Source organism: Pipistrellus kuhlii, unplaced genomic scaffold, assembly GCF_014108245.1.
Source record: "Pipistrellus kuhlii isolate mPipKuh1 unplaced genomic scaffold, mPipKuh1.p scaffold_m20_p_6, whole genome shotgun sequence".
Lineage (NCBI taxonomy): Eukaryota > Metazoa > Chordata > Mammalia > Chiroptera > Vespertilionidae > Pipistrellus > Pipistrellus kuhlii.
Window position 1 is genome coordinate 14942589 of NW_023425562.1, and position 13353 is coordinate 14955941.

Consider the following 13353-nt stretch of genomic DNA (forward strand, 5'->3'; position numbering starts at 1 on the left):
GGATTTAGTTCTGCTCCTTTATCACGATCGGAAAGAGCGACAGACTGTTCTGGAGACTCATTTTTTTTCAGGGCGCTGCCACGATGCGAGAGGAAACACCAAGCCCCCTGCCTTTGCTCAGTAAATGTTTCCCATTACGCAGCACCATGGTCGAACCGAATTTTATTGGGTAACTTCTTTGCTGCAACCCCCCACATTCTCGAGGGGTAACTCAGAAGTCATCTCCTAGTTTCCCTGAAACACCCAATCTCTGAGGTCATGCTCTGCTTTGCTGCTTGAATACCGACGCTGCTCTTAGCCATTGCCTCAGGTAGCGTCCCTCTTTTCCTGAAGTAGCTACCCGCCGTGGCCCATTCTGCCTCTCCTCAGAGAGTGCCACCACAGGCCTTAACCTATCACCTCCAGGGAAGCAATATTTTGGGTTACTTAGATCCACCTTCCTCACTGCTCCCACCCAGGTTGGGAGTCTCTACTTGTCTTCTTTAGATCCAAATGAACTACTTGACTGCAGAGATGGTCATCTTATGCATTCTCTATGAAAATGACGAAATGAAAAAAGTTCGGACATAATAGAACACCCTGGTTTACACATACGGAACCTTTGGACAAATCTGCTGTATCCTTGCTAAAACACCAGCCAACATCCCCTGCGCAGTGCTGCAGTCAGCCATAACCCTTTCTGGTCCCTGGACTAGGGACCCTATGCTTTTCCTCCCCACTGGCCTGGAGGTGGCTTTTGTCTTACATTTGTTAAGTCTGTTTCTATGTAAGGGCCCACTTGGTTGAAGGAAAAGAAACCTGTTCCTAGTTTCCCTTTCAGAGCTAGGAGACTGTTTTTGACGAGATTAAAACACCACTGAAGGATTTCAAGTAAGTGGGTATCAAGACATGCATTTTTTCCCTAGTGCTTAGTCTGGCTGCAGTATGGAGAGTGGATAGGAGAGGTGTCAAAATGAGAGTCTAGACAAGAAGGTACTGTAGATTTATAAGAGAGATGCTTAAACTGTGTAGAAAAAAACAAAACAAGACACAAAGAGACCTTTAGGTGATAAAATAGAAATTGGTAATAGATTGTGGGGAAGGGAAGGGAAGGCATCAAGATAATACTAGGTTCCAGGTTTGGGCAATTGGGTCATTCACTATGATGTGGAATAATGAAAGAGAATCCATAGCTTCCTTCTCATCAAAAGACTCAAATGGCTTTGCTGCCAAAGAAGGGATGGGACCTGCCCTAGCTGGTTTGGCTCAGTGGATAGAGAATCTCAAATTCAATTCTGGTCAAGGGCACCTATCATGGTTGTAGGCTCGATCACTGGCCCCTAGTCAAGGTACTTGCTTAAGGCAACCAATTGATGTATCTCACGTAAATATTTCTCTGTCTCTCCCTTCCCTTCCACTCTCTCTTAAAAATCAATGGGAAAATATCCTTGGGAGAGGATTAACAATAACAAAAACAAGGATGGGATCTCAAAAGGAAGGGGCTGATTTGGGAAAGAAAAAAATGGGAGTGGAGATGTAAAGAAAGCAGTATCAGAACTGAAACAAAAATGGTAGGATTCCAAAACTTATCTCGATTATTAATACCCTTAGACATTGCCCAGTCTGTCTACAGCACGTGTCAAACACAAGGCCCGCGGGCCAAATCCGTCCCGCCAGGCCTTGCAATGTGGCCCGCACCGCGCTGTCATCACTGCACTCCACTGCGTTTCCATCACAATGACAGTTTATGACTGTTGAGTAAACCATTCGGCCCACGATTTAGGCTGGATTTTAGATTTTGGCCCCTTCTCTGATTGAGTTCGACACCCCTAGTCTACAGAATAGTTTCACAATATCTGACATATCATGACCAACCAAGAGCTAAGGAAATTTTAGCAAAAATAAATTTCATTTGGCATGACATCAAAATTTTATTATTGGTAATAACTTTGAAACTAAGTCAATGAAAAGGTGATTTAGTCCTAGCTAGTTTGGCTCAGTGGATAGTCTTGCCTGCAGACTGAAAGACCCCAGATTCTATTCCAGCCAAGGGCACATGCCTGGGTTGCAGGTGCGACCCCTAGTAGGGGGCGTGCAAGAGGCAGCCGATCAATAGTTTTCTCATCATTGATGATTCTCTCTCTCCCTTTCTGAAATCAATAAAAAATGTATATTTTTTAAAAAAGCATTAGGGTATACATTTGGTAAATATTTATAGACTAGAGCCTTAGCTGGGTGGCTGGGATAGCATCATCCTGTAAACCAAAGGTTATGGATTCAATCCCGTCGAGGCATGTTGGGGAGGCAACGAATCGATGTCTCTCTCACACTTTCACTACAATTAATAAACATTTCCTAGAGCAAGGGTTAAACAAATTAAAACATTTATAGACTAGAGCCAAGATCCTTCATGACAGGGTCAGAATACATAACACCATAAATTGAACATAAAAGTTGCTCATGAGTCTTCTTGATGTATGTCATCAATTCACTGAGGAAGTTGAACTGGATGTTTGGAGGCCAGAATGATCAGGAATTGAATTGGGATATTTGGAGGCCAGAATGATCCCAGATTGTTAATTCTGAGAATGAGTGAGGAGGATGTGGGCAGGCAAGCAGGGCACTTAAATTACTACCTACTACAATGATATCGATGCTACTAAATCACAACTGCCCTGGGGAAACTAGGGTTAACCTGTGAAAGCTTGCGGACCTCCCCTCAGGCAAATTAAAGTTAGAAATGTGTAAGTGGCTTCCAGAGATGAAATACTTTGATTTTCAGTGCTTCACTTTCCCCAGAACTGCTTTGCTACAGAATACTCTGATCCTGCCCTGCTGTGCCTGCTCCCTGATGGGAGTGTGAACTTCTGCAGTATCTGACATTATGAGTATGGTGTGGTGCAATGTCTTACATGAAAATGGCATCAGGACAGTCTCTTTTATTTTTTAAATTCTGTATGGCTCATAGCTGTTGGAGAAATGGGAGAACCCTCAATTAACTACTTTTTTTTGAATGTGGTCAGTAGCTTACACTCAAATCATGCATCAGCTCTTCGTAAGGTCCAAAGAAATTTACCTTTTAGTGCAGAATATGGTACCCACATGAACCAAGTAATCAACTGTGAATCACTTGTCCTTTTCTTTGGTTCAGCTATAAGCCTGGGGCCCAGAGATAATCCATCTGTAACTCAGGGATGGCCAACAGGCATTCAATACTTGCTTCAGTTTTAGAAGTAAATTAAGTCATACAAAAGTTGCTCATGAGTCTTCTTGATGTCAATTCAATTCACTCAAGAAAAAAAAAATGGCCTGGCTGGTGTTGCTTAGTGGTTGAAACTTGACCTATGAACTGGGAGGTCAAGGCACATGCCCAGTTGCAAGCTAAATCCCCAGTAGGGGGTGTGGAGGAGGCAGCCAATCAATAATTCTCATCATGACATTTGTATCTCTCCTCTCCCTCTCCTTTCCTGAAATCAGTAAAAATATATATTTTTAAAAAGTGGATTGTGAATGTTTTCATTAAAACTGTGCTTAGTGATTTTACAGAAAACATATATAAAAAGTGTTACACACAAAATGAGATTAATTTCATTAGCACCTGATAGGTATACACTAAAGTAAAAAAACACGTACTTGACTTAGAAATTTTACTTTATTTACAAATGTGCTATAAACAAAGATGCAATTCTTCCCCTTTTAAATATTATAACCCATAATTTCTAGAAAAAAAACATTTACATAGTTTTATTCTTTCTGCATAAAACTGTATTATGGGATGAGTTATATACAGAATGGTCTAAGACATCAAAACAAAACTTATCCAGCATGAATGTCCTAATGACAGATGGAAATAAGAATTAAGACTCACAAGCCTTCATGTATTACTCCAAGAAATGGAAACATGGATACTTTTGAGACAGGTAAATGCTTCTTACATACGTTAAGTCTTCTTACATAGATAAGTCTTCTTACATATTATAGTTTATAATTGTGATTGTTCAGGATTGGCTCTTAGAGGCTAATGTTTATGCTGATTTCAAAATATAAGTCACCATTGTAAAAAGGGTCTATACTTTTCTACCAATGAAAATATGTAGATACTAATCTGGTCTCATTATGCAGACCAGTTATTAAAATAAGAAATGCATGAAAATAATTTAAAACAAAAACACAATCGCCACTGACTGATTTACAAAATTGTAATTCTCCCTAAAGTCAGACTGTATTGCTCCTTGATAGTTACTATGAATTTGAATTTTTCAAAGCCAAGACAATATAGACAAAATATTTAACAAGAGGTCAAAATAAAACCATCTCAATTACCTATTTATCACTTTATATGTAGTAATTAGTTTTTAAATCCTTTAAGTTTTATCTAGGAGGATAATCACTCTCTGAGCATAACTAAGTCACAATGAACTTCAAAAGTTAAAAAAAAAAGCATCCCTGAGAAGTGAGAGAAGAAGCTCTAAAAACACAGAAGTGACAGTCCTGCATCCTTTGAACAATCTTAACCATAGCACAAACTTTTATTAACAGTCAGCAATCAAATGTATTCCAATCCTGGATAGTTATACCTCTGATGATCTGATCTTTTTATAATGAAACTGTTAAGTGCAACATTTTTTTTTAAATCAGATAGACTCTGGGTTTTTTGTTTGTATTGTTTTTATGTTTACATTTTTGTCAAGTCCAAGGACAGCTAAGATATGTATATTCCAATAAAGACAAAAGTAATAACTTCCGCTGACATCTCTTCTGAGTCTCCATTTCCTGCTCTGATCTTCACCCAAATAGTAAAAGCAATACAATTACAATTGAGTTTACTATTATCAATGGCACTGCAAAAAAAAAAAAAAAAAAAAAAAAAAGTTTGTTATTAGAAAGAAAACTAAGTCATAGTTACTAGCATCCAGGAAGGTCAGCAATACCTAACAATATGTCATCATACTCATATTACAAATACTCATAACAGGAACATTCAAACATGCACTGGTTCATAAACTCCAAATTAATTTAAAGAGGGCTTGTGTGACAGGGGATAAGGGTCACAGTGATACAAGTGGATTAATATGAAGACATCTGTGGATGGTGCTAGTGTAGCTCTGGGAACACAAAAGCACACTACTCAGGCAGACATAGGCCCATATGGCTACCAGGGATACCGGACATTAGAAATATGTACAAAGATTATTTCATAGTTTCATCACCAAAGTAAGAATGAACTTATCATCCTATTCAAAGTGGTGGTTAAACCAGCTGAAAAAAAGGAGGAAACAGAGAGACCCTAGTTTTAATGGTTTTCAATAAAAAAATTGAGGTTCTATAAAATATTTCCTAAGAAAATAGCAAATGTGGGACTTCTATTTTTCTCTTGAAAGCCTGATGGGACTTTAGATGACTTTACCACTTGGAAGCAACAGAATTTGCAAAAGGCAAGAATATTATTGTCTTTCAACTCTAAGGTAAGATACAAACAGGTTACAACACTGAGCATTCAATTTGTACCAACTGGCTTAGAAATAAGAGGCACAGAAAAAAACCAGTAACTTTTAAGCAATAAAGCCAGGTTAATGAGAAAAAATTTCCTGCTACAAAGGTGGTATGTGATAGATAGTATTCACACCCAGTTAAATCAAACCACAAAATTAAAACGTAAGAGTGTTCTACTCGTTTTTCTTCTTACCTCTCATTACGGTTCTTACAGATCGAATAAGGTTCATTAGCTGAGATTTAATTCCTGGCTCCTCTCCGAATCCACCAATTCCCTGGTCTGTTCCCCAGCCGACTGTACAATATAAAACCGATTAGCAGTGTTAAAATGTATCATACCTTTGCCTTGCTCCTTCATTAGTCATTTTCTAAAAGATTAACTTGAGCCTTTGTTAAAGACATAATATATAAAGTCATATGACTTAAAAACACTACTAAGTGAAATACAGTATTATTTTTTACTTTTGATAAGCAACAAAAACTCAATTCATTTCCACTGTGGTTTTATAAATTATACTATATCTAATAAATTAATCCATGGTAAAGATAAACACTGTAACACCCTGATTGATGTTTTTACTCCTTTGTTAAACTAACAAAGTATTTTTCAAGTCAGAACTGAGAAAGCAGTGTGTCAAGTTGAAAAATTAATTAGATCAATTCAGAATTTTGAAGCCCAACACTATTATCAGTATAACAACACTGTACTAGTAACCAAGATTCACCATCTACATTACATAAGGGAAATTTTAAGCTAAAACTGGTCATAGCTTGGTCCGGCCTTTAGAGCATGCTCTATCATGCCAGCAGGGGCACATTTTTTTTTTTCTTCCCCTTGATCATTTTTCATTTCTCAGATTTGAGATGAGGAATTTAGCTCACTATCCCATTTACTTTCTGTAAATGAGTCTTTCATCTTTTCCTACATCATTTTCCTGATATTATAAATCATTTTTTCTTTCCTTGCTAATTCCTTTTTTATTACCTGAAACATTCTCCTGAAGACTTACATGTCCTATTTCTACAATGTGTCTGTCTTTCTCTTGTCCTCATTTCAGATTCACCTGTCATATTGCATGACTCCAGTTTTTAAAAATCTCAAATGACCTGTTAACCTTAAACTTGACAGAGAACAAGTCTTTATAATTTCATGTTTCTTTTGTATTACTCATAATTAGTACTGGATATAATACTTGTCTGATTTTTACAAAATGTGTGGTTAAAAGAAATAACAGTTGTATTGAGATACAATCATCTACCATCCAGTTCACACATTTCGAGTGCATGATTCAGTGGTTTAAATATGTTCACAGAGTTGTACACACTCAATTTTAGAAAATTTTTATCACCCCCAAAAGAAACCCTGTACCCAATACTTCCCATCCCCTCAGACCTCTAGCACTAAGCAACCACTAATCTGCTTTCTGTTTCTATATAGTTGCTTATCCTGGACATTTCATATAAATGAAATCATGATATGCAGTCTATTATGACTAACTTCTTTCACTTAGCATAATGATCTTAAGGTTCTGCCATGTCTCATACATTAATATTTCATTCCTTTTTACTAACAAATAATATTACATAGTGTGGATACACCACATATTATAGTCATCTATTTATCAGTTGGTAGACATTTGTACTGTTTCCACTTTTTAGCTATTATAAATCATTAGCGGCCCAATGCATGAATTCGCACACGGGTGGGGTCCTGAGGGGGGTGGGAGGATCAGGCGGATGGTGGGACACCCTTGCTGTCCCGGGATCCAGATCCAGCTAGCCAGTGGCGCTGACCCGTCAGTACCTGACCTGTTCTCTGGAGATTAGACCTGCAGGACTACTGAGGGAGTGACTGGTTGCTGCCAGGGTGGTAGGTCAACAGTATGCGTCAGTCAGCTGAGCAGTACTCCCACTGGGGGGAGCACAATAACCTCCAGGTGGCAGCTCTTGCATTGGGCGCCTGCCCCCACATGATCAGTGTGCATCACATTATATTCCCACCAACAATGTATAAATGGTTACAATTTCTCACCAACACCACCTCACCAATACATTACTGTCTTTTTTATTATAGTCCTAATAATTGGTGTGAAGTATATTTTATTAGGGTTTCGATTTGTATTTTTCTCATGATTAATAATGTTAGCCATCAGATAACCTGTCCAAATTTTTAAATTGGATTGTTTATCCTTTATTATTGAGTTGCAATAGTTCTCTATACACTCTGAATAGCAGTCATATATCATATATATGATTTGTAAATATTTTCTCCCATTCTGTAGTTGTCTTTTTATGCTCTTGATGGTGTCCTTAAAAGGCACAAAATTCTTAATTTTGATGAAGCACAATTACGTATTTTTCTTTTGGTTTTTCTACTTTTAGTGTTGTATATCTAGGAAAGCTTGGTCTAATCTAGGGGTGAGGGACCTTTTTCTGCCAAGGGCCATTTGGATATTTATAACATCATTCACGGGCCATTCAAAATTATCAACTTAATTTTGCTGTATTTGGTCAAACATTTAATTAACTCACTCTAATGTAGGGGTGTCGAACTCAATCAGAGAAGGGGCCAAAATCTAAAATCCAGCCTAAATCGCGGGCTGAATGGTTTACTGAACAGTCATAAACTGTCATTGTGATGGAAACGCAGCGGAGTGCAGTGATGACAGCGCGGTGCGGGCCACATTGCAAGGCCTGGCGGGACGGATTTGGCCCGCGGGCCTTGTGTTTGACACATGTGCTCTAATGCATTGGCAGGGCCAGACTAAATGATTCTCCACGTTCCCCACCCCTGGTCTAATCCAAAGTCACAAACTTTTATGCCTATATTTTCTTCTAAGAGTTGTATAGTTTTAGGTTTCACAGCTTATAAGTCTACGGTTTTGAATTAATTTTTGATTTTGGTATGAAGCAGAGGTTCAACTTCATTCTTTTTCCTATGGATATGCAGTTGTTCCAGCACCAGTTGTTGAAAGACTATTCTTTACCCATTGAATTGTTTTGTCTTCCCTGTCAAAAATCAATTGACCATACCATAAGGATTTATTTTTGGACTCTCAAAACTGCTCCATTGGTCTACATGTTGATCCTATGCCAACACCACAATGTTTTGAGAGCTGTGGCTTTGTAGTAAATTTTGAAATCTCAAATTATTAGTCATCTAACTTTACTCTTCTTTTTCAAGATTTTTTTGGGGGAGCTATTCTTGGCCCATTTCTTTTTCCTTAGAATTAACTTGTCAGATTCTAAAAAAAAAAAAAAAAAAAAAAAAAAAAAAAAAAAGCCAACTAGGATTTTGATAAACTTTGCATTATATCTGTAAATCAATATTATTGTTTGGTATCATCTAAGCAACATTAACTTTTCTGATCCATGAGCAGAGGATGTTTTTATTTTAATTACCTTTAAAAATATTTATTCTTTAATTTTATTCAACAATACCTTATAGTTTTCATAGCATGCGATTCACACTTTTGTTAAATTTATTCTTAAGTATTTTATTCTTTTTGAAATTATAAACAAAACTGCTTCATTTTTTTTAAATTCATTGTTCATATATAGAAAAATAATTGATTTTTGTTACTGATCTTGTATCTTTAACCTTTCTAAACTCACTTATTAGTTTTAATAGTTTTAGTTACTTCTTAGAATTTCCTATACAAGACTGTCATTTATAAACAAGAGATAGTTTTACTTCTTTCAACCTCACAATCTGGATATATTTTCTTTTTACTCATCTAATTGCCCTGGCTAGAATCTCCAGTACAATGTTAGAAGTGGCAAGAAAGGGCATCTTTTCTTATTTTTAATTGGGGAAAGCACTCAGTTTTTCTTTTTTCTCTTCTTTTAAAAAAAATTTTAATACATTTTTATTGATTTTGGAAAGGAAGAGAGATAAAACATCAAAGATGACAGGGAATCATTGATTGGCTGCCTGTTGCAAGTCCCCCACTGGATCAAGCTGGCAACCTGGGCATGTACCCTTGACTGGAATTGAACCCAGGACCCTTCAGTCTGCAAGCCGACACTCTATCCACTGAGCCAAACCACTCAGGGCAGCACTCAGTTTATCATCATTATATGTTAACTAGAGGCCTGATGCACAAAGATTCATGCAAGAATGGGCCTTTCTTCCCTTGGCTGCCGGCACCATCTGGGCTCTGGCAGGAGCCACCTTTTCGCTCTAGCCCTGAGCTACCTTTCCACTTCTCACACTTCCCAGAGGCTTGAACGCCTGCGTATGCAAATTAACCCATCATCTTTGGATTGATTTGCATACCACTCCTGATTGGCTGGTGGGCATCACAAAGGTACAGTCAATTTGCATCTTACTCTTTTATTAGTGTAGACTAGAGGCCCGATGCATGAAATTCTTGCAAGGGGCTCAGCTCTCACAGCTGCAGCTCAGTCCAGAAGGTCGTCCCTCTGGACGGTCATATTAACTCTTTCTCATATAGGATGTTACCTGGGGTGTGTGAGGTGTGAAGAGGGTGTTTCCTAGATATTCTTTATCAAATTGAGGAAGTTCCCTTCTATTCCTAGTTTACTAGAATCGATTCAAGGACTGTTTTGGTCACCAATTCCCTCTGTACCTTCTTTCCCTGAGCAATTTCATCTTTACATATGGCTTTATCATCTGTGGCTGAGAAACTCAAAGTTCAATCTACACTGTGGTTCTTGCATTGTTTTATGGATTTAAGTCCAACTCACTACTACTTCACATCCCTGCTCGCTTATCTCACAGATATAATTTCAAACTCAGCATGTCCTAAACTTATTTCTTCACCTTATCCACCACTACCACCCCGATTTTCCTCCAGTACTCTGTAACCCGGTAAAGGCACAACTCTTCACTCGGTTGCTTAAGCCTGAAAACCAAGAGAGATCTTTGACCTTTTCCTTTCTTCCTTATTTCCAATGTTCAAACAATACATTTTGCCTTTCTACCTTTAAAGTATCTCCTGATTTGTAACAGTTTCCTAGGGTTACCATAAGCAGTACACACAGGATGGCTCAACACAAAGGACATTTACTTTCTCAGAGTTCTGAAGTCTAGAAGTCTTAAGATCAAGGAGTTTGTAGAATTGGTTCCTTCTGGAGATCTGAGACATAATCTCCTCCACGACCATCTCCTAGCTTCTCACAGTTAACGGAAACCTCGGCTCTGTTTGGCCTGGAGCTGCCTAACTCCAGTCTCTGCCTCTGTTGTAACGTGGCCTTCCCCTGTGTGTCTGTGTGCCTCCGTATCTCTTTCTCCTTACATGGACACCTCATTGGGTCCACAGCCCATCCTAATCCAGTGTGTCTTCATCTTAATTACACCTCCAGAGTCTCGGGTCACATTCACAGGTACCAAGGGCTAGGACCTTATCTTTTGGAGAAGGGGGCGTGGGGGGAGGGGGAGGCACGCACAATTAAACTCACAACATGATCCCTTCTACTATTCTGTTTGTATAGTGGTGAAAAGATGGACTTTTGAGTCAGATTGCCTATGTTTGAATCCTAGGTCTGCCACTTTCTAGCTGTATGATCTTAGTTTACCTGCTCTCTATCTGTAAAGTGGGGATGAAAACTATCGCATAAAGTTGCTGTCGGGATTACACAATATATGTAAAGCGCGTGATACAGACCTGGGCACACAGTGTTAAGTATCAGTTGTTATTATTATTATGCCCACCCAACTGATAGTGGACCCTCCCTCTCTCGACCCTTCCAACCTGTTCTCCATACTATAGCAAATTACACAAATCTGGTCAAGTCACTGCCCTGCTTAAGACCTTGCTTTCACCTGCCCCTGAGTTTTCTCACCCTGTTTCTCCCAACCCCTCACCTGCACCTCGTTAATGTTTACTCACTTATCAGATTTGTAGTTAAACACACTTCCTCCAAGAAGCTTTCACAGATTCATAGGTTAAAATTTGACTGCGCTTCTCTTCCATAATAGTCTGCATTTTTGTTATTGTGACCTGTTCAGTTTTATTTAGATTAACTTCCACTAGAAGGTTCAGGATAACTGCTGTAACCTCATCAACTCTTACTACGTGGGCCTGACACATAATCTGTGCTCAGTAAATTTATTCTGAAGAAATAAAATAATAATCTTGCTCATGGGTTTGAGTTGCAATGATTCACACAAATGTAACTGGTACACTGTGACACATGGTGCCTCAAGGTGCCTCCTACAGCAAGCAAGCCAGCCTGCGTTGCCCAGGATGGCCAGGGTTGAGGTGGGTGAGGGGTGGTGCTGGACTGTGAGGTCCCAGTTGGCATAATCTGTGTCTTCATTTCTGTATGGTTCCAGTACAGTTCCTGGCACGTCGTAGATGCCCAAAGCTGTGTGCTGAATAAACTTTCTTGGAACGTGGGTGGCTGGATGCCGTGACAATACCATCACTTTCCCTTTCCTCGTAGCCCCAAAGCCCACGAACCCTCACAGCCCTCCACAGTTCATTCACCCAATCACCTGTGCTCCAAATGAGCCACGCCCTTCCCTCTTTCGCTGAAAACTCAAACCCTGGGCTTTCGACCATAAGCGGCCACAGAGAAGTGCATTAAAGGATTAATCGAAAGTAATCGCGGGCCGGGGCGTCCCTGGCTCATCTCAGGATCCCCATTCCCACCCCCAGGACCTGGCACGCAGCGGGTGTCTATGGAACAATCTTCACCCCGCTGGTGAGATGCAAAAGGCTCGGCTCCCCCTCCCCCCGCAAACCCCGCCAGAAAGGGCCCCCACTCAGGCCTCTGCCGTCTCCCATCCCGCCCCAGGCTGTCCCGCCCCAGGCTGTCCCCCGCGCGGCGGTCCCGGGGTCGCGCCCCGGGCAGTGCGCCGCTACCTCCGCCCGGCCCCAAGTCCCACTCACTGTTCTTGAGAAATCGCTCCTCGTGCAGCACCGCGATGGCATTGACGCACAGCAGGGCTGCCTGCAGCAGCGAGTACAGGGTGAAGGCCATGGTGGACGGGAACCACCCCGAAGCCCAGCAGATTCGTCTGCAGCCGCCGCAGGGAACGTGGCGCCGCCGCGGCCGGCGCTCTCCTACGGCGGCCGACGAGGCCCAGAACGCCCTCTCCGAGAAGCCCCGCCCCCGACTGGCTGAGTCCCGCCCCCACGCCTGCGTCAGCACGGCCGGCTGCTGGGCTGTCCAGACCCGTGCCGTCTAATGCCGGGGCCACGTGTGACTGTGGAAATCTTGAAATGGGCTGGTGCAAATGTGTGGGGCTGTAAGTGTAAAATATACATCGGATTTCAAAGATTTGGGACGAAGACAAGAACGTAAAAATCTTTGAATAATTTAAAAATGTTGATTACATGTGAACTATGTTGAATATATTAGGTAACTAAGTTAAACATTTACGTTATTTACACTTTTTTAAAAAATGTGGCTGTGTGGATATTGAGAATGACATGTGAGCTTGAATTATATTTCTATTGCGTAGTGCTGCATTAGATGCTGCCAAGAGCTATATGTGATGCTAAAATACCTAGTTTACAGATGAAGAAATGGAGGCTTTGGCAAATAATTTTTTTTTTATGAAAATAAAATAACACGTCTTAAAATTACTCAGTGAGAAGCATTCTGTTTGATCAAACTCTAGTCAGGCTGCTCTGAGCCCTCTACTAGGCCTCAACCTTAGTGTATAAAAAGTACAGATTCTCAACACATGATTTCATCCAATCGCTTACCCCACATTAAAAAACTTAAAAAAAAAAAAAAGCCAAAAACATTAACATAGTTTATAACAGCTCAAGACCTTATGCCTAGGATGACCCCTTAACATGCTTGCCTGGGGGTGTTTAAGTCTGCCAAAAAAATTCCCTTTGTCTTAGCCAACAGCTGCAAATAGGCCACTGGCCCATTCTGCATTACAGCACTTACCTAAAG

At 40.1% G+C, this 13353-nt stretch overlaps 1 protein-coding gene across 1 annotated transcript; it reads right to left on the minus strand.

Moving 5' to 3' along the window:
- Window positions 1-3612: 3612 nt before the first annotated feature.
- IER3IP1 (immediate early response 3 interacting protein 1) lies at window positions 3613-12529 on the minus strand. Its single transcript, XM_036418219.2, has 3 exons — window positions 12333-12529; window positions 5666-5767; window positions 3613-4820 (listed from the first exon to the last, which is right to left on the minus strand). The coding sequence occupies exons 1-3, from the start codon at window positions 12421-12423 to the stop codon at window positions 4765-4767; spliced, it is 249 nt and encodes an 82-aa protein (XP_036274112.1). The 5' UTR covers window positions 12424-12529; the 3' UTR covers window positions 3613-4764.
- Between the last annotated feature and the right edge of the window lie 824 nt (window positions 12530-13353).